Source organism: Cynoglossus semilaevis, chromosome 11 (genome assembly GCF_000523025.1).
Source record: "Cynoglossus semilaevis isolate Cse_v1.0 chromosome 11, Cse_v1.0, whole genome shotgun sequence".
NCBI lineage: Eukaryota > Metazoa > Chordata > Actinopteri > Pleuronectiformes > Cynoglossidae > Cynoglossus > Cynoglossus semilaevis.
This window is the reverse complement of record NC_024317.1, coordinates 2,040,257-2,058,640: the sequence shown is the minus strand read 5'-3', so window position 1 is coordinate 2,058,640 and position 18,384 is coordinate 2,040,257. Positions and strand designations below refer to the sequence as shown.

The following is an 18,384-nucleotide window of genomic DNA, read 5'->3' as shown; positions in this document are numbered from 1 at the left end:
GGTGGTTGGCCGGCGGCTGCCCCGGCAGAGACTGTGGCATGAGCTGAAGAGGTGGGGGAGGGGCGCCGGGCGGGTGCTGGTTTGGCAGAGAGTTGAGGGGCTTTAGGGCAGGTGGAGGGGGCAGATTGGAGGGCATCTGTGGGAAAGGTGAAGCCGACTGATGGGGAAGCTGTTTGTGTGACGGTGGAATCGGCGTCGTTGGGGGAGGCTTGATTTGTGGTCCGCCCAGAGGGGAATGAGGGAGCTGTGTCTCCCTGAAGAACGGCAGCGGTCGCTGGGGGGCCTGAGGTGAAAGGCCCTGCGTCTGCAGAGGGGGCGCTGAGCTGAGCGCAGGCGGGGTCTGAAATGTTGAAAACGGAGAAGGTTCCTGAGCAGCTGCTGACGGAGGAGGATGTGGACCAGACAGAGGGTGAGAGCCGGGTTGCGGTCGGCTGGTCTGAGGCCCCTGAGCTGCGGGGAGAACGGCTGCTGACGGAGGGGAATCTGGTGACGGAGGAGGAGGAGGGGTGCTCTGAGTGGAATCAGCAGAGGAGCTGCTTGGCGGGGGGTCAGGGGCGGCAGCAGCAGCTCCCTGAGGTCCCTGGATCGGTTGCAGGACTGGTGTGTCCACCAACACAGCAGAGGGCGCAACAGGCTCTAGCGGGACGCCGGCGGGCTGGGCGGATGAGTCCGAGTCGCTCTCGTTGCCCGGTTGAGGGCTGGGAATGCTGGGAGAGGAGCTGCGGTTGTCCTGATCAATATCTTTGGTGTCACTGCTGCCGTCATCCTGAGCGCTGCGGCTTTCTGACGAGCTCTCCTCCTCCACCTCAGCCTCCCCCTCTGAGCGGGAGCCCTGTGGATCCTGAACACAGACCAGAGACCAAACTCGTATTTAAAACCCTGTTCGTGTGCAGGTTCTAAAGAAGGACAGACCTGCACTTGCACCAGATTGAAGATCAAAGGTGTCGACAGAGGGTCACGTGACCTCCTCCTACTGACCTGCGTCTTCAGCCTCTTGGATGTAACTTTTTCCGGCTCCTGAGCTGGACTCTCGCGGACACGTTTGGTTGTCTTTGGTAACATGACCTCCTCTTTTATTCTCTGTTGACAAACACAGATCATATTGATGATTATAATGATTATAAAAACAGAATAAAACACTGAATGTACGAGCACTGTTCAAAGAAAACTCTCTGTTTGCTCGTGTTGTGAGTCTCGACTTTGCATTTCAACACCTTTTCTTCACACTTTAGCTGCAACACTAAACCCCCTGAAAACCACTAAGTAGACTAGAGGGGGGAAGAAATGTGTCAGCGTGAAAGCATAATTATAATGTTACATCTGCCCAGGAAACTGAATACAAATGAAACTGTTCACACTGTAATTTGTCAGCGTGATGTGCGGATGTTGGTGTCGGTTCACAAACTCCTTTCAGAGACTTCAGGTTCACAAACATTTTCTACAGATTTCACAACACGGCGCAGCTTTTTTTTTTTTTTATCTGCCTGTCGATCACATCTGCTCATTGTTTATACCTTGCTTGACCTCTTCGTGGATTCACTCTTGTCCGTGGATGATGACCTCAGTGAATTGGAGGTCACTCTGCTGGGAGATGGCTGGTTACTGGACTGTTCTTCACTGGTGGGGGAGCCAGTGAGCCTCCTGTGGCCACTTCTTAAAGATGACAGCTGCTTTAAAAAACACACACAGGAACAGCTGAGGGTTAGATTTCTGGACTATGGTTTCCTATAAACTGACTTCTTCATACATGAAACAAAATCCCAGCTGGATTTCAGGACAATGATCTGTGAGGGCAGGTCTTACAGGTGCTCTGCTCCGCCGTGTCCTCATGCCATGCTTGCTGTTCATCACTTCTTCCTCCTTCACAGGTTTAAACATGAATGAAGCGCCTGGGGATTTTGGAGCATGGGGCAGACAGCCGTGTCTTTTTTCATGTAAGCGACAAGTTGAGCAGAGCAGATGGTGATTATCTTTACCCCCCTGGTGCCAATCCTTAGAACCTGTTAGGAGAAAATGGTTCGAAGGTTCAAGTCTCTCAAAAAGGCCGATAGAATTTCCCTGTGAAACAATAGCACGACATCAAACAGTGACGCAGGGCCGGTGAAGAACAGACTTGTACTCACTTGTTGCACCACAGTTGCTGCAGGACTTGATTTCCTGTTCACTGTCTTCACTGTCCAGATCGTCCTCACTGGCAGAACTCGCATCCACTGCAACACAGTCGGCTTTTTTGAGATCCCAGCACAATTCCTTACATGTTAAGACATTAAAAAGTGCTCACCTGAATAATTACGTGACGTTGTGTTTACCGAAACTGCCGCAGAGCGAGTCTTGGCCTTACGCGAGGACGGCTCTCTGCGCTGCTGTCGATAAGCTCTCGTTCCTGCAGCCTCGGGAGTTTTCTTCCAGTGGTAATAGAAAGAGATCAGCTCTCCCTGAAATTTAAGAAATTTATATGAATTCAAAAATGTAAGAGCAGCCATGAATTACAGAGTAGTATATACACAAAAATGTTTCATTACGGTCTTTTTGCTGGGTAGGAAATCCTTGCGGATGCGAAAGAAATTTTTCCCGTATTGTCGCAGTCCTTTGATGAAATGTTTCTGTAGGAACAGTTAAAAAAAAAAAGACAGATGCTTCAGAAAAGTCAGTCTTATTCACTCTTACCGTACTTTAGCTATTAATGATGTAGCATTCCTCCAACAACACATCCTGAGCTGTCAGACACGGTGATGAAAAACAGTCTCACCACATCAGCCTCGGACCAGCATTTCTCGATCAGCTTCGGCAAAGGCTTCTTCACCAAACGCTGAAGAGCTTTGGCTGCATCATAATGACTCGCATGGAGCTACAATTGAGAAAAAAACAAACAAAACTGGTGTTTAATAATAGGGTAACACTATATGTATCAGAATACAGGGGCAACAATACTATATTATACTATAGCAGACAGAGGGATCTACATTTGTAGACACTAGTGAAGAAATAAAGGAAAAATAAAATGTATAAAGTGGTGTATAATACTGACACAGTATTGGGAAACGAAATATCACAAAGTATTGACATATCGATATTTTCTCACACCCCTTTTAAATCATGTATATTTTGAATTAGGCCGTTTTCCGCACCATATTGAGAGCGTTTAGTGTGGTGTCGTCACGGGAGGCTGCTAAACACCCATCCTCTGTGGATCCACCATCACACATCCCTGCGAATGCTGCCATGCTCCTGTGTACATCAAGCAAAAGACAGGAGCGCTTTAGCTTTCAGAGAATAAGAACAGCAACACGTAGTAACAGTAACAGGATGGATACGGACCTCGCAGCTCTAAGGTACATCAGGAGGTCACAGTCATTGACCCCCGGCGTCCACATGAGCTCCTCGAGCTCCGTCTGCGTCTGTGTCTGTGAAGCAGGAGCAGGAGCAGGAGCAGGCCGGGGCTGCAGCTCTGGAAGCTTAGCCTGAAAAAAGAGGATGATAATGGGAACCTCTGTTGTAACACTTTTCCTGTGTGTTTATATGAGAACTTGACTATGAGAACGACACAGAAGTAAAGTAGTCCCTGATGTTTACCTGATGACTTGGCCCCACCCTTATCTCACCCTGCGTGCTGTTCAAGCTCCTGGAAAAACAAAAAACAAAACAAAAAAAAAGATATACACAGAAATTAAATTCAACATGTGAATGCTCAAAAGATTTCAGTTTTCATTTGCCCTGGGCACGAGAGGGGTTTAAAATGGTATTATTTTCAATCTTTGTTATGGTTTCGGTCAGAAGCCACAGAGTAAATATATGTCTGAGACACAATCAATATCTGTGGAGTTGTCAGAGCAGATGTCGTCCACCTCTTCAGCCAATTTTACACTCAACACAGCAAATATCAGTCTCCGTGTCAATGCCGTCTGGATTATACATCTTGCAGAGTTTGGCATAGGACTTTGGAATTCTTTTACAAATGCATTCCAGAGAATTCTAGCCCAACAGAACTGAAATAATGAGCAGCTGCAAGACCACAGGCAAGATCGTGTGATGGATTGTTGAGATGATTTATAGGGCAATTAAAAAAAGAGAAGCCACGCGTAGTGTCTGATGTACACAATAGTAGCTGAAACACAAGCTAACCTTGCTAACCTACCTAACACACTGCTGCCGGTTCATTTTGATATTCCCAAATTTCTTAATCAGTTTCCTTGTCCGAGTGTAACTTACCCTTTCTTTGACTACCCAATACTTTTTAGTGGCGACTCTGTATTTGTAAGACTCGTTGCTGCCACCTACTGGGTCTAGTTTCAACTGGTAAACACTGCCCTACGAATTGGTAAAATGAAGGAAAAGAAGAAGAAAAAAACAGGCAGGAGACAACATTTAGCAGAGGAAAAAAACCAACGTTAACTCGTTGTAACCCGTTTACATTAATTTTTTATTCTTATATCTTTTTGCACACTTAACGTAAATTCGTATTCATCTCTGTCCAAACTCTACCATTCGCTGACACAGTACATTACACCACATTAAGGTCAATTTTGACACAGGCGTTCATCCGTCTTCAGCTTGGCCTATATTCCAGTGGTAAACGTTTCCACTCAGAACTGACCTAAATCTTTGCAAATTAAAAAAAAAAAAACTACAGACGGAGGGCAGTGTCACTGCAGATCAGAACAGCAGCATGTACCAACTGTGGCCCGCTACAACCACAGACCTGACGGCGGAGGTTAAACGCTTCAGCTCCCGTTAACGCATACGTTTACCAACATTTTTATAACAACAGCATTCGCTATTACCACAGCAGGGGTAATCGTGACAGGAAATCCCCACATAATCCACTGTCTACACCCAGTAAATACAGTGTATGAAGCAGCGGAACAACCCGCCCCTCCTTCGGTGTGAACCAATCTCAGCTGTCACCTGTGATGTTTCCTTATATTACATGAATGAAATCCGACTCTTGACACTACCAAAGAGTGTCAATCAATCATTCAAGAGCTGCTAATTCCCTCGCTCAACATCAGGCAAATACCGACTGTTTGCGTTCTTACAGCCGATACACGCAAACAACATTAAATACCGACGTTAGCATATCCACAGCGTTGACACACACGGGGATAAACGACACACACATATATATATACATTTAACGATGCATACGGTTAATCGCATTTATTATTTATTCGACGAGGCTGCAGGAATATAAGTGAAGTGAAAAAAACAACAACAAAAAAACAATCACAAAACCGTTTCCTCGGATTAGTCGTAAACCGTTTGGGGAAGCTGTTACGTTACGATAATATTTAGCTAAGCTAAATAGCCAGACTCCAACTTCGTGTCTACCGACACTCGGGACTATATTCCCAAGCATGCCTCTCGACGTGACGACACAAAAACACGAAAAAAGACACAAATAGCACATGGATAAGTCGTAAAAACCAACGTGGATGGTGAATACATCGAGTTACCTGCGCGGACTGAACAGGTCGTCCATGTCGACGGCTCTCCGACTGTGGCTTGTTGACACTACGCAGCGCAGTAGGCGATACACACAAACTATGCGAATCCCCTATTACATGGCTATTCAAAATGGAGGCGGTGTAGTGGAGCGAGTCTGTGTAGTGTTTTTTTTCTCTCTCTCCCTCTCTCTCTCTCTCTCTCTCTCTCTCTCTCTCTCCCCGGTGCAATGACCTCAGCAGGCAGCCACAGCCTTCAAAGTTAGCTGGCTGCTACAGTACTGAGCATGTGCCGCGGATCAGCAGCAGCAGCAGCTGAGAGCAGCTACCACAACTGGTGCTGCTGTTTGGGCGTCCATGAAGGAACGACTCCGCCGCCGTGGTTCATTATGTAAGACACATGATTAGATCCACTCTGTGTCTCTGCCGACGCTCGGGTGTTTATTTAGCTCGACACCGCTGTGCTGCAGGAAACCACAAGAAAACCGTCAACCACAGTCTGTCACTTAAAATAAACTTTTATTATCGGATTTTTCTCTCAGCAACGTAGACGGAGGAGAACACACCATTAAAACCGTCAATGATAGTTTAGTGTTTGTCGTAGAGCGAATACAATAGTATTGAAGACAGTAGATCCCAGAAATAAAAAAATACATTATTTATAAGCAACTGGTGTTGTTATCGTTGTTGTTTTTGTTTGACTTGTACATCATAACACACCGTTATTGTTACTCTTTTATATGTAAACTGTATGGTAACCTGATAAAATACAAAGCACAATACAAAGACCCAGTACTGTTTACAGCAAGAAGTAAATATTTGTGTGTTTTTTAAAAAGTATTTTTTAAACACAGTACCAATTTTCCTTCATAAAGAGTTTGTACAGGTCTGGAAATCTTGTCCAAAGTGAAAACAATTTGCTGAAGATATTTTAAAGTGTACACTCACTATCAAAGAAAGAAAAAATGCACAGTTACATTTTTAATCTGGTAAATAAACACTTAAAAGTGCTATAAGATCTAGTTCAAAGCCGTTAAAACCGTGTCACAATTCCACAGTGAGTTATTTTAACATCAATAGCATGTAAATGTGGATCTGTGTTAGTCTATTGTTGTAGATTTGAATGTCACATTCAATTTAAAATAGGTTTTATCCACTAAGAAATTAATCTATGGCCTTCTGAAGTTTTTCCCCGCAAATTGAGCCTTGTCTCCCAAATCCTCTTCAATTCTACAAGAAAAAAACAATTATATTCATTATTTTAATTCCAGTTTGATTCAATGTAGTTTACTTACAAATACCCATATAAAAAAGTAATACATAAGTAAAATAATTAATACATATTTTTTAAGAGTGTATTTTACATAAGACTTACAATAACCACTTACCTGAGAATCTGGTTGTATTTGGCCAGACGCTCAGAGCGACAGGGTGCCCCGGTCTTGATCTGAAATGATGATTATGTGCAATGATTCAAATCAAAGATTATGTCGATTTAAGTTACACAACCTCCAAATGACCACCCACCTGTCCAGTGCACAAACCAACCACCAAATCTGCAATGAAAGTATCCTCAGTCTCCCCAGAGCGATGGCTAACCATCACACCCCAACCGCTCTCCTGCGCCATCTTACAGCTGTGAACGAAACAAACCTTTTCTCAAGACCACCAGTTGTCCTCCATGTTTGAGGTACAGTATTGTCATGTGATCAAAGTGGCAAATTGTTTGCACATAAGCTAGCACTGGCCTACAGTTGCACTGACATTGCGAATAAAGCTCTATGGTCTTGAACGCTCTCATGGTCACACATTTCTGAGTGCCTGAAACGTGGCCTTACGCTCTGATGGACTCGGTCACGGTGCCGATCTGGTTGACTTTCAGCAGCAGACAGTTGCAGGCTTTCACATCCACAGCCTTGCTAATACGATTGGGGTTGGTCACAGTCAGATCATCGCCAACCACCTGGATGTCTGTGCTTCCTGTGAAGTTTGTCCAGGCCGTCCAGTCATCCTGGTCGAAGGGATCCTCTATGGAAACCACTGGGAGGAAGAAAAAGGATGAAAATGCTGCCGGTTAGTAGGTCATTTTGTACTGGGCTGCAGTGGGACAGAGAAAAAAATGTACTTTCATTTTACTAATTTACTTCATTCCAAAAGAATCCAGTCATATCCCTTTACTTTTTTCATTCAAAGATAATCTGTCCATGTTTCAAAACAACAGGTCAAAGGTCATTCAGACTCTGATATTAACAGGAGAAAGTCTACAAGATGTTTTATATAGTTGAGTCTGGGGCTCATGTACACACCTGTCGATGCTGTCGGTGCTGATGTTGATAAAGAAATATTCAGGCCTGCCGTGCGTTTACTTTGTAACGACAGAGTAGAGAAAACATCAGCAGGTTACCTGGATAATCCTTAACAAAGCTCCTGTAGAGATCAGCCAGTTCATCAGGAGTGATGTAACGACTTGGATCGTCGGGAGACTTGAAGTCCAGATCGTATTTTCCCTCCCGGTAGAATTCGGACGCTGCCACATCCATTCCAATCACAACCTGGTCTGTGTACCCGGCTTTGCCAATGGCCTCCTTCAGTAACTCAAGAGCTGCGGGTTGAACGTGAAAACATGTCTGAATCCAACTTTCCTAATACAGATTTGTGTGGAACAAAAGTCAACACAACTTTACGTAAAGTTAAGAAGGCTACATGCTCTTAAGTTTGGGATATAAGATATTTACTAATGATCCTGTCACTGGTGCTGAATGTCCAATTACAGCATCGTTCTTGACCATAATGGACACTGTTTCACTGCATTGACAGAAATATACTTTAATGATTACCCTCTCCGTTCTCCAAGATGTTTGGAGCGAAACCACCTTCATCGCCCACATTGGTGGCATCCTGTCCATATTTTTTCTTGATGACGTTTTTCAAATTGTGGTACACCTCAGCCCCGATTCGCATGGCCTCTTTGAAGGAGCTGGCACCAACAGGCAGGATCATGAACTCCTGCATGGCAAGTTTGTTTCCTGCATGAGAGCCGCCGTTGATGACATTAAAGGCCTGGTAGAACGAGTTGGAAAGAAAACTTTAATCATTAATTAATATTAAATGAAATCACATTATCCAGATAATAAGAGGGAAAAGAAGCTCCTCACCGGTACAGGCAAAACGACCTCAGGGTTTCCTGCAAGGTCAGCGATGTGGCGATACAGGGGGACTCCGTTCTCTGCTGCACCGGCCTTGCAAACAGCTAGAGAAACTCCCAGGAGGGCGTTTGCTCCAAATTTGGCTTTTGGAATTAAAGAAAAATTCAAGTCACCAATCGCAGCCATTTGATGTAATGTAAACACATTCCTGTAGATGGCGGTAACAGTCATCAGAGTTTATAAATGAAGTAGATACAGATTTCCTACATTTGTTCTCTGTGCCGTCCAAGTCAATCATCATCTGGTCAATACTCTCCTGCTCAACCACAGAAAAACCCTGAGAAAAATACAAACATTTTTGAGCTCAAATATTGTATTCTGAACCTTTAAAATAATATAAAATAATCCATAACCTTTGTAAAAAACATTATTGTGACTATTTCTTACCCTGAACTGTAAAAAATAATTTAAAATAATCCATAAACTTTGTAAAAAAAACATTATTGTGACTATTTCTTACTTGGCCAACAAGTGCAGGTGCAAGGATTGAATTTATATTTTGAACAGCCTGCAAGACTCCTGTAAAAGACAGATTATGATTAATTGATTAATAACATTTAATCTGCACAGTTACTTTGAGTTATTTATTAAAAAATAACTAAACAGACACATTAACATTTTTTTGTAAGTTTTAGTTATAATAAAATGAAACTGCTTTCCCTTAATAGTAAGAAATATAAAACCTAAAAATATGCAAACCTTTTCCAAGATAGCGAGACTTGTCATTGTCCCGGAGTTCCAACGCCTCGTAGATCCCTGTAGACGCTCCACTTGGTACAGCTGCCCTAAACAAGCCTGACAGGAAATGGACATACATTACAATAACATGACAAAAAAAGTAACTGTAAAATGTAGTAAAATAAAAAAACTTTCCAAACATTAGCCAAAGAACCTAATTTTCCTGGCCCAAGATTTTACACAATGGGCCAAAAAGCAAGTTGATAGACAAAGGTTAGCAGCAAGGTATTTCAAACTTTACACCCAAACGTTTCATGTACTTAATAGCCTAAAGCCTCTGGCAGACATACCTCGTTCAGTGTAAAGGTCCACCTCTACTGTGGGATTTCCACGAGAATCAAAGATTTCTCTGGCATGTATTTTGAGAATAGACATGGTGCTGGGCCTCGAAGATGAAGAATACTGCAAATACAAAGTAAAGATTATTTTTTAAAGCTTCTTTCTCTCCTCTCTAATATTACTGCGTAACCTAAAGTTACCCTCAAACTACAGATCAGCCCTCTTCATGCCCAGTTCATGATGTTTATAGGAACAAAAAGTCAATTTCTTTCTCCTGTTCCTCTCTCTTACCCACCGTTCTTCCGATGTTGAGGCTTACTGACTTATCCTGACCAAGCTTAGAAGTACTGACATGCATACTAGAGTCCTAATTGGATTAGATCCCTTATTTCCTCCTCATCTGATTGATCACATGGCCGTTTTTAAAAAGGAAAAAGCTTTAAGTGTTAGATAGAACACAACGCTTTCAGTTTCCCCGTGGGCAACAAGGTTTGATTAAAGAAATACCAAAACTGTTTGGCCCTTTGGAGTCCTTGTCCGAACTGTTGCCTCACAGCAAAAAGGTCACTGCTCAAGGTTTTGCTCTGTGCAGATGGCTTTCTTTTTGGGCTTTAAATGTTTCTCTCTCTCTGTATTTTTTATTCAATTATATCCCCACTGTGAGCATTACAATAAATAAATACATTTTAACTGTATCGTATGCGCGTTTACAAACCTGAATTCAATGTATTTGTTTGTATTAAATCCCCCGACGTTCTTTTGTTATTGTTGTAAGTAGCCCACCAGAGCTGTAGGTGGCAGTGGCGCGTCGTTTGCGTTGTTTGGTCACCGCTCTTTTCTTTTAAACGAAGAAGCGCCTTCATGTGTTGTGAACGGTCTGAATGAATGGTTTAAAACGGCGATACATTTTTATTTTACTTCCCAAACGTTGTGGTTAAGAGAAAACTAAAAGAAACGCAAGATATGATGTTGTCAGGGATACCGTCAGAAACGTGGCAGCCGCCAAAGGTTGCTCTGGAAACAACGTAAGTTTGTATAGAAAGTCTGACGGCTAAGTTAGCTTCATGCTGCTCTTCCTGTAGTGCTGATAGTTTGAAGGTCTGTGGGTTACAGGATGGGGACGGTAGTGGTGGAATTGTACTGGCAACACGCTCCAAAGACCTGCACGAACTTCGCAGAACTGGCCCGTAGAGGGTACTACAACGACACCAGGTTCCACAGGATAATCAAAGACTTCATGGTGCAGGGAGGAGACCCGACAGGAACAGGTGGGTCCAGGCATCATCCTTCTTTAGACACAGTTTAGCGCCTGAAAACAAAAAGTTTCTGGAGATAATATGGAAATAAATATTTATCTAAGAACCTTCCACTTCCCTTTCCCCTCTGCTCCTGTGGTCTCCTTCCTGTAACTCCAGGAAGTGGTTTACATATGTACACCAGGAAAAAAAAAGTAGCCGGTGATATTAATGTTGTTCAGCGCACAAATCTGTTTTATAACCATGTTATGATTCACGTCCTGCATGACTGTGCAGCCATTTCTTGAAAATTGGTAATTAAAGATGGGATTATATTTTAATTCAATGTTGATGTTCTTTTTGTGACAGGTCGAGGGGGTGCCTCTATCTTTGGTAAAAACTTTGAAGATGAACTCCACCCAGAACTGAAGTTTACAGGTAATACAAGTTAAATGATGCTCTCATAATGATATTATTATGTTGATGCTGCAGAGAACATTGCAATAATAATAATGGAGCAACAACCAGGATGCTGGGTATCATCAAAATGCCATACAGAAATTTAAAGAAATATTAATTTAACAACATCATTTTTTTTTCTTATTAATGAGGTTTAGTCTAGATTATCTGAGCCTCAAGACTGATGAAGTTTACGTGTTTCAACTGCTTACAAGATTTACTGAATTGATCGTGGTACTCTACCACCAGTAGTATTACTTTGACAAAAATCAATAATATTAATATTGAAACGTTTGTACATTTGCAGACGTACTGTTTCTGTCCGTGAAGTGAATTAAACAAATACGTTCCTTTTTCTTTGTTAGGTGCTGGTATTCTGGCCATGGCCAACGCAGGACCAGACACCAACGGGAGTCAGTTCTTCCTCACTCTTGGTCCCACGCAGTGGCTGGATGGAAAACACAGTATTTTTGGACGAGTTTGTCAGGGAATGGGAGTGGTGAACCGGATTGGGATGGTGGAGACAAACAGTCAAGACCGTCCAGTCGATGATATCAAAATAATCAGAGCAGATGTGCCAAGTTAAATTTTTTACATTGTTCCAAAAAATAAATGTTTTTTTGTAATTTGTAAAAAAAATTTGTTGCCATTTTTATTTCACAGAATTTCACTAGTAATCTATAAGGAAATAGTCACCTAAATAAAGTAAACCTCAAAGTTTCCTCAACAATTGTAATAATAGGTGACAAACAGTGTCTACAAATTGTTAGTAATAAAAAGGGTACATCTAGGTAATACTTTTTTTTAATTTATAGTCACTACATTTTAGTGTCTGTAAACTACATGCATATAAAAATATAAAACCCTACACATTTTTAAGCTTACAAAACAGCTGCCGTCATACTTTATAAGTACTGCAGAGGTTCCTGAAGCAAATGATTTCCATGTTGGAAAAACACACACAAAAAAACATTCAGAGAAAGAGTCTCCACATAAAGTCCTCTGGCTCTTGTACCCTTGAGAACACATTATCACATTTATGATACAAAAAAAATTAATGGAAAAACTATTTTGTTAATATACTGATCAAACAATATTAAATGATTAGCAGATAAAAAATAAGAAGGTCTAAATAAGTAAGTAACACTGTAAATGATTTGTAATCAACAAAAGATAAAGATAAGAAAACATAAACAAACACTTCGTATTACATTTATATATTTGTCTTCAATGCTGTGATCTGAGAGTTTCGCACCGAGTTATCGTTTGACCACCATCGGAAGGTCGTCTGCTGGTCGTGAGCTTGTCTTCAGGCGCTGAAGAAAACACGATAAATCAGTAAAACCATCACGTACGGCAGCACAGGTCGCAGAAGCGTCCAAAATTATCCACCCACCTGCCACAGGGTCCCTTTGCCATTGGCCAGTTTGCAGATCATAGTGAGTGGAATCATAATTAGCGAGGACGACGCCAAAAACCAGCCGACATAATAAGCCCACCAGGGGTAAATGTAGGTGTTGTTGAACCTCAGGGGGCTGAATTTAAGGATCAGAAATATGAGCGTGCCCTGAGAAAATAAAGTAAAAAAAAATCCAAGACAGGAATTAGTGACACTGGGTGGAACTGAAGGAAAAATGTTGATGTTACTGATGAAAACTCTTACACTGCAAACCAGAGGAGTGGTGTAGAGCCAGCAGTACTTGATCAGGGACAGAGGTTTGTATCCAATCATGTCCTTAATGTTACTGGAGAAGCGTTCAGCACCTGAGACACAAACATCACACCGTCCCTACTGAATGCATTTACAGGTAAAGAATTGTGATGATAGAACGTAATGAGGCCATCTGCTGGACAATTAGCGCATCAGCATCTTCAAAAAATATTTTAAAAAAACAGACATTACAAAAAAGGAGGAAGTACTGTATTCTGCAGACTATAAGTCACTTCAGCGTACACGTCGCACCAGTGCCCTCTAGTGGCTGTCGTGGTGAAAATGTGAAATTATATATTTTAATATATAAGTCGCAAACTGAGCCAAAGGTTGAAGAAAAGTGTGACTTATAGTCCGGTAAATATAAACAGTTAAAATATTTAATTATAATTATTATTAATTCATTTAAAATAACTACATTGTTTTACTGTATAATGGATTGAAAAAGTAAAAAAAAAAAAAAAAAAGCAACACATGCTCCCCCAGCCATCCATGTGATGTAGAAAATATAATCCCTCAGAACCTTGACCTTGACCTTGACTGAGAGCTGCCATAATAAAGAGATAATCAGTGGAATTCACGTCACTGGTCCTGATAGGACCAGCTTTTAGGACAAACTGTGAACTGGGGGAAAAGTTAATTTGAAGTCTACACTTTGTGTCTCCGTGTCTGAGACTAACGGTCTCTCCTACCATAGATCCATCCAATAATCACAGACTGGATGATCGCCATCAGGAGGAGGGTGGGACCACTGCAGACGTAGTGGTCAAAGATCTGCAGAATGTAGGCCCCGGCCTGAAGTAAAAAAAAAAAGGTGAACCGTAAGTTGGGATCATTATTTTATTTTTCACTTCCATCCATCCATCCATCCATCCACCCGTTTGACCAACTCACCTGTGACACCAGTGAAAGGCCCATCAGGTAGCAAAAGGCACAGAGGAGCATCAGGAGGATCTCTCTGCGATATCCTCTCTGGATCTGATCAGGGAACATGTCCGTTATGGAGGTCATCAGACTTTCAAGTCCAACAAACTGTGGCGAGGCAGAGAGGACAGTTAGTTCATGGACGCACTCCTGGCTGCTGTGAAACAAGAACGGCCGACACTGACCTGACCGTCTATTCCCAACAAGATGATCATGGTGAAGAAACACACGGACCAAACCTGAGGCCACGGCAGCAGAGTCACCGCCTGTGGATACACGATGAAGACCAGGCCAGGACCTGAGCGGAGAGACCAGTAATGACCACACCAACTTATTTCATTCAGGTTTTTGTTTTCTTTTTTATGCTAACCCTAAACCTAAACGCTAGGTCTAAATCAAAATGTTAAATCTAAATATTTTGGGTGAAACTAAATATTTAGTTAATAGATTTACACTGTCAATAATCATATATGTTTATATATATATATATTTTACTTTAGTTTATATAGGTATATATTATTATTATTATTATTATTATTATTTAAATGTATATATAGGGTATGCGAGTTCTGAGCAAAAAATAATTTATTTATATTATAATTAATTATAATCATTATTCTTTGAAATTTTTAAATAATAAAATAAAATAAAATAAAATAAAATAAAATAAAATAAAATAAAATAAAATAAAATAAAATAAAATAAAATAAAATAAAATAAAATAAAATAAAATAAAATAAAATAAAATAAAATAAAATAAAATAACACTGAGTCAGAGTCCACACTGAGTCAGAGTCCACACTGAGTCAGAGTCCACACTGAGTCAGAGTCCACACTGAGTCAGAGTCCACACTGAGTCAGAGTCCACACTGAGTCAGAGTCCACACTGAGTCAGAGTCCACACTGAGTCAGAGTCCACACTGAGTCAGAGTCCACACTGAGTCAGAGTCCACACTGAGTCAGAGTCCACACTGAGTCAGAGTCCACACTGAGTCAGAGTCCACACTGAGTCAGAGTCCACACTGAGTCAGAGTCCACACTGAGTCAGAGTCCACACTGAGTCAGAGTCCACACTGAGTCAGAGTCCACACTGAGTCAGAGTCCACACTGAGTCAGAGTCCACACTGAGTCAGAGTCCACACTGAGTCAGAGTCCACACTGAGTCAGAGTCCACACTGAGTCAGAGTCCACACTGAGTCAGAGTCCACACTGAGTCAGAGTCCACACTGAGTCAGAGTCCACACTGAGTCAGAGTCCACACTGAGTCAGAGTCCACACTGAGTCAGAGTCCACACTGAGTCAGAGTCCACACTGAGTCAGAGTCCACACTGAGTCAGAGTCCACACTGATAATGGTCACTGAACATTAATGAAAATGTCATTTTACAAAACACCATGAAGATGAAGCGTTTGTGCTTTTTTTTCTACTTTCAAAATGTATCAAGCAGGCCAGATTGAACCTACTAGTGGGCCTAGTTTTGGCCCGCGGACCATATGTTTGACACCACTGCAGTATTTACATGGTTAATATGAGGTTTTTTTAATGGTAAAAATGAAGAAATACGAGTATAAAAAATAGGAATATGTACTAATAAATGGTAGCTATATAAACATGATGTAATTAAACCTAGATTTAAATCATTTGAATGCGTGTTGGAACGTCCTACCTGTAGCAGTTGTTGTGGTAGGGGTTGTAGCTCCCCAGTGTGGTCAGACAGCCCAGACATATAGCGTATGAATAAAATATCTGTGTCCCAGCATCCATCCAGACCTGCCAGGGAGAGTCATGTTTTTACTTTTCACCCGTCGACACAAACATGGAACATACTGTTTGTTCCCAGTAGTTACCTGCGGGTCGGCCAGTCTGGCAGGGTTAGGCCACAGGTAGTACTTGATGCCGTGCATGGCACCGGGGAGCGTCATCCCTCTGACAAACAGCACGGCCAACATGAGGAAAGGAAACGTAGCTGTGAAGTAGGTCGCCTGGGTCGAAGAAGAAGAAGAAGAAGAAGAAGAAGAAGAAGAAGAAGAAGAAGAAGAAGAAGAAGAAGAAGAAGAAGAAGAAGAAGAAGAAGAAGAAGAAGAAGAAGAAGAAGAAGAAGAAGAAGGAAGCAGCAGGGACGGAAGGTCAGAAAGGTCAACTGACTCAACGTTATAAATTGGATTTAAATCTGAAACAGCTGTACCTTCCCCGTGGACCTCACACCCTTCCACACACAGAAGTAGCAGATGATCCAGGCCAGAAGAAGGCACAGGGAGAGCTCCCACTGCACGGACCCCACCTCTTCAATCCCACTGGATATATTTAACACCCGCCGCCTGCAGGAGGCAGTGTTTGGTTAGAGCATGTGAAGTGGGGTTTAAGACAACATGATTTACCACTATATATACTGTATATACTGACAGTCACACTGGTCATAACTAGATCAACATATATATATATATATTATATGATACATGTAAAAACATATAAATGGACTGTGGGAATCGGGGGGGTTCTCCTAAGAGGAGATATATATTTATATATTTAGTTATATATTTTTATATATTTAAATATATACATATATAAATATATACATATATTTATATATGTAGTTATATATTTTATATATATATATAAATATGTATATATTTATATATTTAGTTATATATTTTTATATATTTAAATATATACATATATAAATATATACATATATTTATATATGTAGTTATATATTTTTATATATATTTATATAAATAAATATAAATATATATTTTTATATATATTTATATATATTCTACCTCGGCACTGAGTTCTGACCCAAAGCTAACCCACGCCACACCTCCCTTTCTTTTGGTTTATAGGACTCTTAAGGACTTAAAGAAAGAAGATGAAAGCGACGTGACGATAATGAAATCAGAAACAAAGAAGAAGTCGTTGGGAAGCAGTGAGAGGATGAAATGAGAAAAGGCCGAGGAGGTCAGAGGAGAAGGATCAGTCAGGTTGGCTTCAACCGGACAGGTGAGCAGAGCAGGAACCCCGGAGTCCAGGGAGACACAGGCGATTTATCTGAGGGATTTATCGAGGATCAGACGCATCACGAGGCGTTTGAAGTCCACACTCTGACAAGAGTGAGTGGAACAAGTGAGTGGAGGTATATAATACCACACTACACCATAAAGACTGAGTGAGTGTTTGGGTCTGAACCTGCCACTGAACAGTGGGGAACCTGAAGGGAACCCACTGTAGAACCACATGTGAGTGTGGACGGTGAATCAGCATGTCCTCACTGTCCTCACTGTCCTCACTGTCTTCATGTCTAATGTTCAAAACAGTCAAACGTCAACAATTTGATTGAATAAAAGAAGGAAATGAAACAAGTTTGGTGAATGTGTTGTCATTGACAAGAACCGCACGGTGGAGGAGTGTGTCTAATGTTCAAAACAATCAAACGTCAACAATTTGATTGAATAAAAGAAGGAAATGAAACAAGTTTGGTGAATGTGTTGTCCTTGACAAGAACCGCACGGTGGAGGAGTGGTTTGTGCTCTTGCCCTACAGTGGTTCGATCCCTGGTCTTTCTGTGTGGAGTTAGCTCAGCAGCAGGCCCACAACATGCAGTATTAGGTTAATAGGTTAACTAGGTTAATACTAGTCAACAATAACAGGACCTGGGTGGTGAAAATGAATGGAAAAAAGTGCTGTTGACCAAACCACGCCCCCTGGTGTTTATCATCATCAACAATAATTAAAGTTGGTACAAACCTCACCCCCCAAACAGAGTCACTTACTGCCAAAACTCTAAAACTGATGATGATGATGACAGTGATGATGATGATGATGCATTCACTGACGTCCCGTTAGCACTCGCATTAAAGTTGTTCAACACAAAACAAGCATCTGAAAATGAAAGTTTCAAATTAAAATATTACGGAACACAGTTTGAAATGAAAACCTTACATTTACGTCACATTGTTACCGTATGTCCAAGACACAGACACAGGGTGAAGAGTTTGAACTAGAACGTTCTGCACATGACAACATACGTGTGCTCCTTACGTTAGCTCGCAGCAGCTAAAAATAAACCCCTGACAGACATGAAGCAGGGGACGGCTCGGGTTTAATCACGGTGGCATCGAACCCTCAAATAGCTGCAGTGATACCTGTGTTCCACGCGTTGTTGCAGTTGGCCCAGGGCAGATCTTCAGAGAAGGAAGAAAATAAATACAGGAAAGCCCAGGCCAGGATCACGATGTAGCTGATGCTTCCGTAGAAAATGATCATTTGGCTAGCGTAGCCTATTCCTGCAGACAAAGACAAACGGCGGGAACTGTGAACTCCCTGTTCGTCCGTGGTCTCGCGGCGGGGGGGGGGGGGCAAACCCGCCTTTTCTTCTAAACATAGGGGGAAGA

The 18,384-nt window shown here is 41.7% G+C and overlaps 4 protein-coding genes across 5 annotated transcripts in view; 1 reads left to right on the top strand and 3 right to left on the bottom strand.

Annotated features, from left to right (window-relative positions):
* Nucleotides 1–5,628, bottom strand: part of rereb (arginine-glutamic acid dipeptide (RE) repeats b) — a 13,506-nt gene extending 7,878 nt beyond the window's left edge. Inside the window, exons 1-12 of the mRNA XM_017036478.2 lie at nucleotides 5,454–5,628; nucleotides 3,574–3,622; nucleotides 3,319–3,461; nucleotides 3,129–3,228; nucleotides 2,750–2,848; nucleotides 2,523–2,603; nucleotides 2,282–2,435; nucleotides 2,124–2,210; nucleotides 1,804–2,000; nucleotides 1,515–1,670; nucleotides 979–1,080; nucleotides 11–841 (exon numbers count right to left, since the gene is read on the bottom strand). Of these exons, the coding sequence (XP_016891967.1) occupies nucleotides 11–841; nucleotides 979–1,080; nucleotides 1,515–1,670; nucleotides 1,804–2,000; nucleotides 2,124–2,210; nucleotides 2,282–2,435; nucleotides 2,523–2,603; nucleotides 2,750–2,848; nucleotides 3,129–3,228; nucleotides 3,319–3,461; nucleotides 3,574–3,622; nucleotides 5,454–5,479 (2,025 nt within the window). The 5' untranslated portion in view covers nucleotides 5,480–5,628. The remainder of the gene's footprint in view (nucleotides 1–10; nucleotides 842–978; nucleotides 1,081–1,514; nucleotides 1,671–1,803; nucleotides 2,001–2,123; nucleotides 2,211–2,281; nucleotides 2,436–2,522; nucleotides 2,604–2,749; nucleotides 2,849–3,128; nucleotides 3,229–3,318; nucleotides 3,462–3,573; nucleotides 3,623–5,453) is intronic.
* Nucleotides 5,628–10,512, bottom strand: eno1b (enolase 1b, (alpha)). 2 transcript variants are annotated; one of them, XM_008319737.3, is made up of 12 exons: nucleotides 10,380–10,512; nucleotides 9,676–9,787; nucleotides 9,347–9,442; nucleotides 9,108–9,166; nucleotides 8,855–8,924; nucleotides 8,597–8,730; nucleotides 8,279–8,501; nucleotides 7,846–8,043; nucleotides 7,280–7,481; nucleotides 6,969–7,077; nucleotides 6,830–6,888; nucleotides 5,628–6,671 (listed from the first exon to the last, which is right to left on the bottom strand). In XM_008319737.3, exons 2-12 carry the CDS (start codon nucleotides 9,758–9,760, stop codon nucleotides 6,611–6,613), a joined length of 1,296 nt encoding a protein of 431 aa, XP_008317959.1. In that variant the 5' UTR covers nucleotides 9,761–9,787; nucleotides 10,380–10,512; the 3' UTR covers nucleotides 5,628–6,610. The 2 variants fall into 2 exon arrangements, with proteins under 2 accessions (XP_008317959.1, XP_008317958.2); XM_008319736.3 differs by having other exon boundaries at nucleotides 9,960–10,418.
* On the top strand, nucleotides 10,489–11,997 carry ppil1 (peptidylprolyl isomerase (cyclophilin)-like 1). The gene is made up of 4 exons (XM_008319738.3): nucleotides 10,489–10,689; nucleotides 10,778–10,932; nucleotides 11,269–11,337; nucleotides 11,724–11,997. The coding sequence occupies exons 1-4, from the start codon at nucleotides 10,628–10,630 to the stop codon at nucleotides 11,942–11,944; spliced, it is 507 nt and encodes a 168-aa protein (XP_008317960.1). The 5' UTR covers nucleotides 10,489–10,627; the 3' UTR covers nucleotides 11,945–11,997.
* A 231-nt stretch (nucleotides 11,998–12,228) lies between these two features.
* LOC103385785 (sodium- and chloride-dependent GABA transporter 2-like) overlaps nucleotides 12,229–18,384 on the bottom strand; it is a 7,824-nt gene continuing 1,668 nt past the window's right edge. Inside the window, exons 2-13 of the mRNA XM_025060042.1 lie at nucleotides 18,136–18,276; nucleotides 17,764–17,872; nucleotides 16,179–16,311; nucleotides 15,841–15,975; nucleotides 15,660–15,763; nucleotides 15,323–15,338; nucleotides 14,179–14,358; nucleotides 13,964–14,101; nucleotides 13,762–13,864; nucleotides 13,022–13,122; nucleotides 12,755–12,925; nucleotides 12,229–12,674 (exon numbers count right to left, since the gene is read on the bottom strand). Of these exons, the coding sequence (XP_024915810.1) occupies nucleotides 12,618–12,674; nucleotides 12,755–12,925; nucleotides 13,022–13,122; nucleotides 13,762–13,864; nucleotides 13,964–14,101; nucleotides 14,179–14,358; nucleotides 15,323–15,338; nucleotides 15,660–15,763; nucleotides 15,841–15,975; nucleotides 16,179–16,311; nucleotides 17,764–17,872; nucleotides 18,136–18,276 (1,388 nt within the window). The 3' untranslated portion in view covers nucleotides 12,229–12,617. The remainder of the gene's footprint in view (nucleotides 12,675–12,754; nucleotides 12,926–13,021; nucleotides 13,123–13,761; nucleotides 13,865–13,963; nucleotides 14,102–14,178; nucleotides 14,359–15,322; nucleotides 15,339–15,659; nucleotides 15,764–15,840; nucleotides 15,976–16,178; nucleotides 16,312–17,763; nucleotides 17,873–18,135; nucleotides 18,277–18,384) is intronic.

Excerpts from the sequence above, each read along its gene's own strand:
- eno1b (XM_008319736.3), bottom strand. The coding sequence starts at position 10,022 with ATGCATGTCAGTACTTCTAAGCTTGGTCAGGATAAGTCAGTAAGCCTC. Across the intron at positions 8,925-9,107 it reads CACCTGCACTTGTTGGCCAA|GGTTTTTCTGTGGTTGAGCA; the intron begins GTAAGAAATAGT and ends TATTTTTCTCAG. Across the intron at positions 8,502-8,596 it reads AGGTCGTTTTGCCTGTACCG|GCCTTTAATGTCATCAACGG; the intron begins GTGAGGAGCTTC and ends TCGTTCTACCAG.
- ppil1 (XM_008319738.3), top strand. The coding sequence starts at position 10,628 with ATGATGTTGTCAGGGATACCGTCAGAAACGTGGCAGCCGCCAAAGGTT. Across the intron at positions 10,690-10,777 it reads AAGGTTGCTCTGGAAACAAC|GATGGGGACGGTAGTGGTGG; the intron begins GTAAGTTTGTAT and ends TGTGGGTTACAG. Across the intron at positions 10,933-11,268 it reads AGGAGACCCGACAGGAACAG|GTCGAGGGGGTGCCTCTATC; the intron begins GTGGGTCCAGGC and ends TTTTTGTGACAG.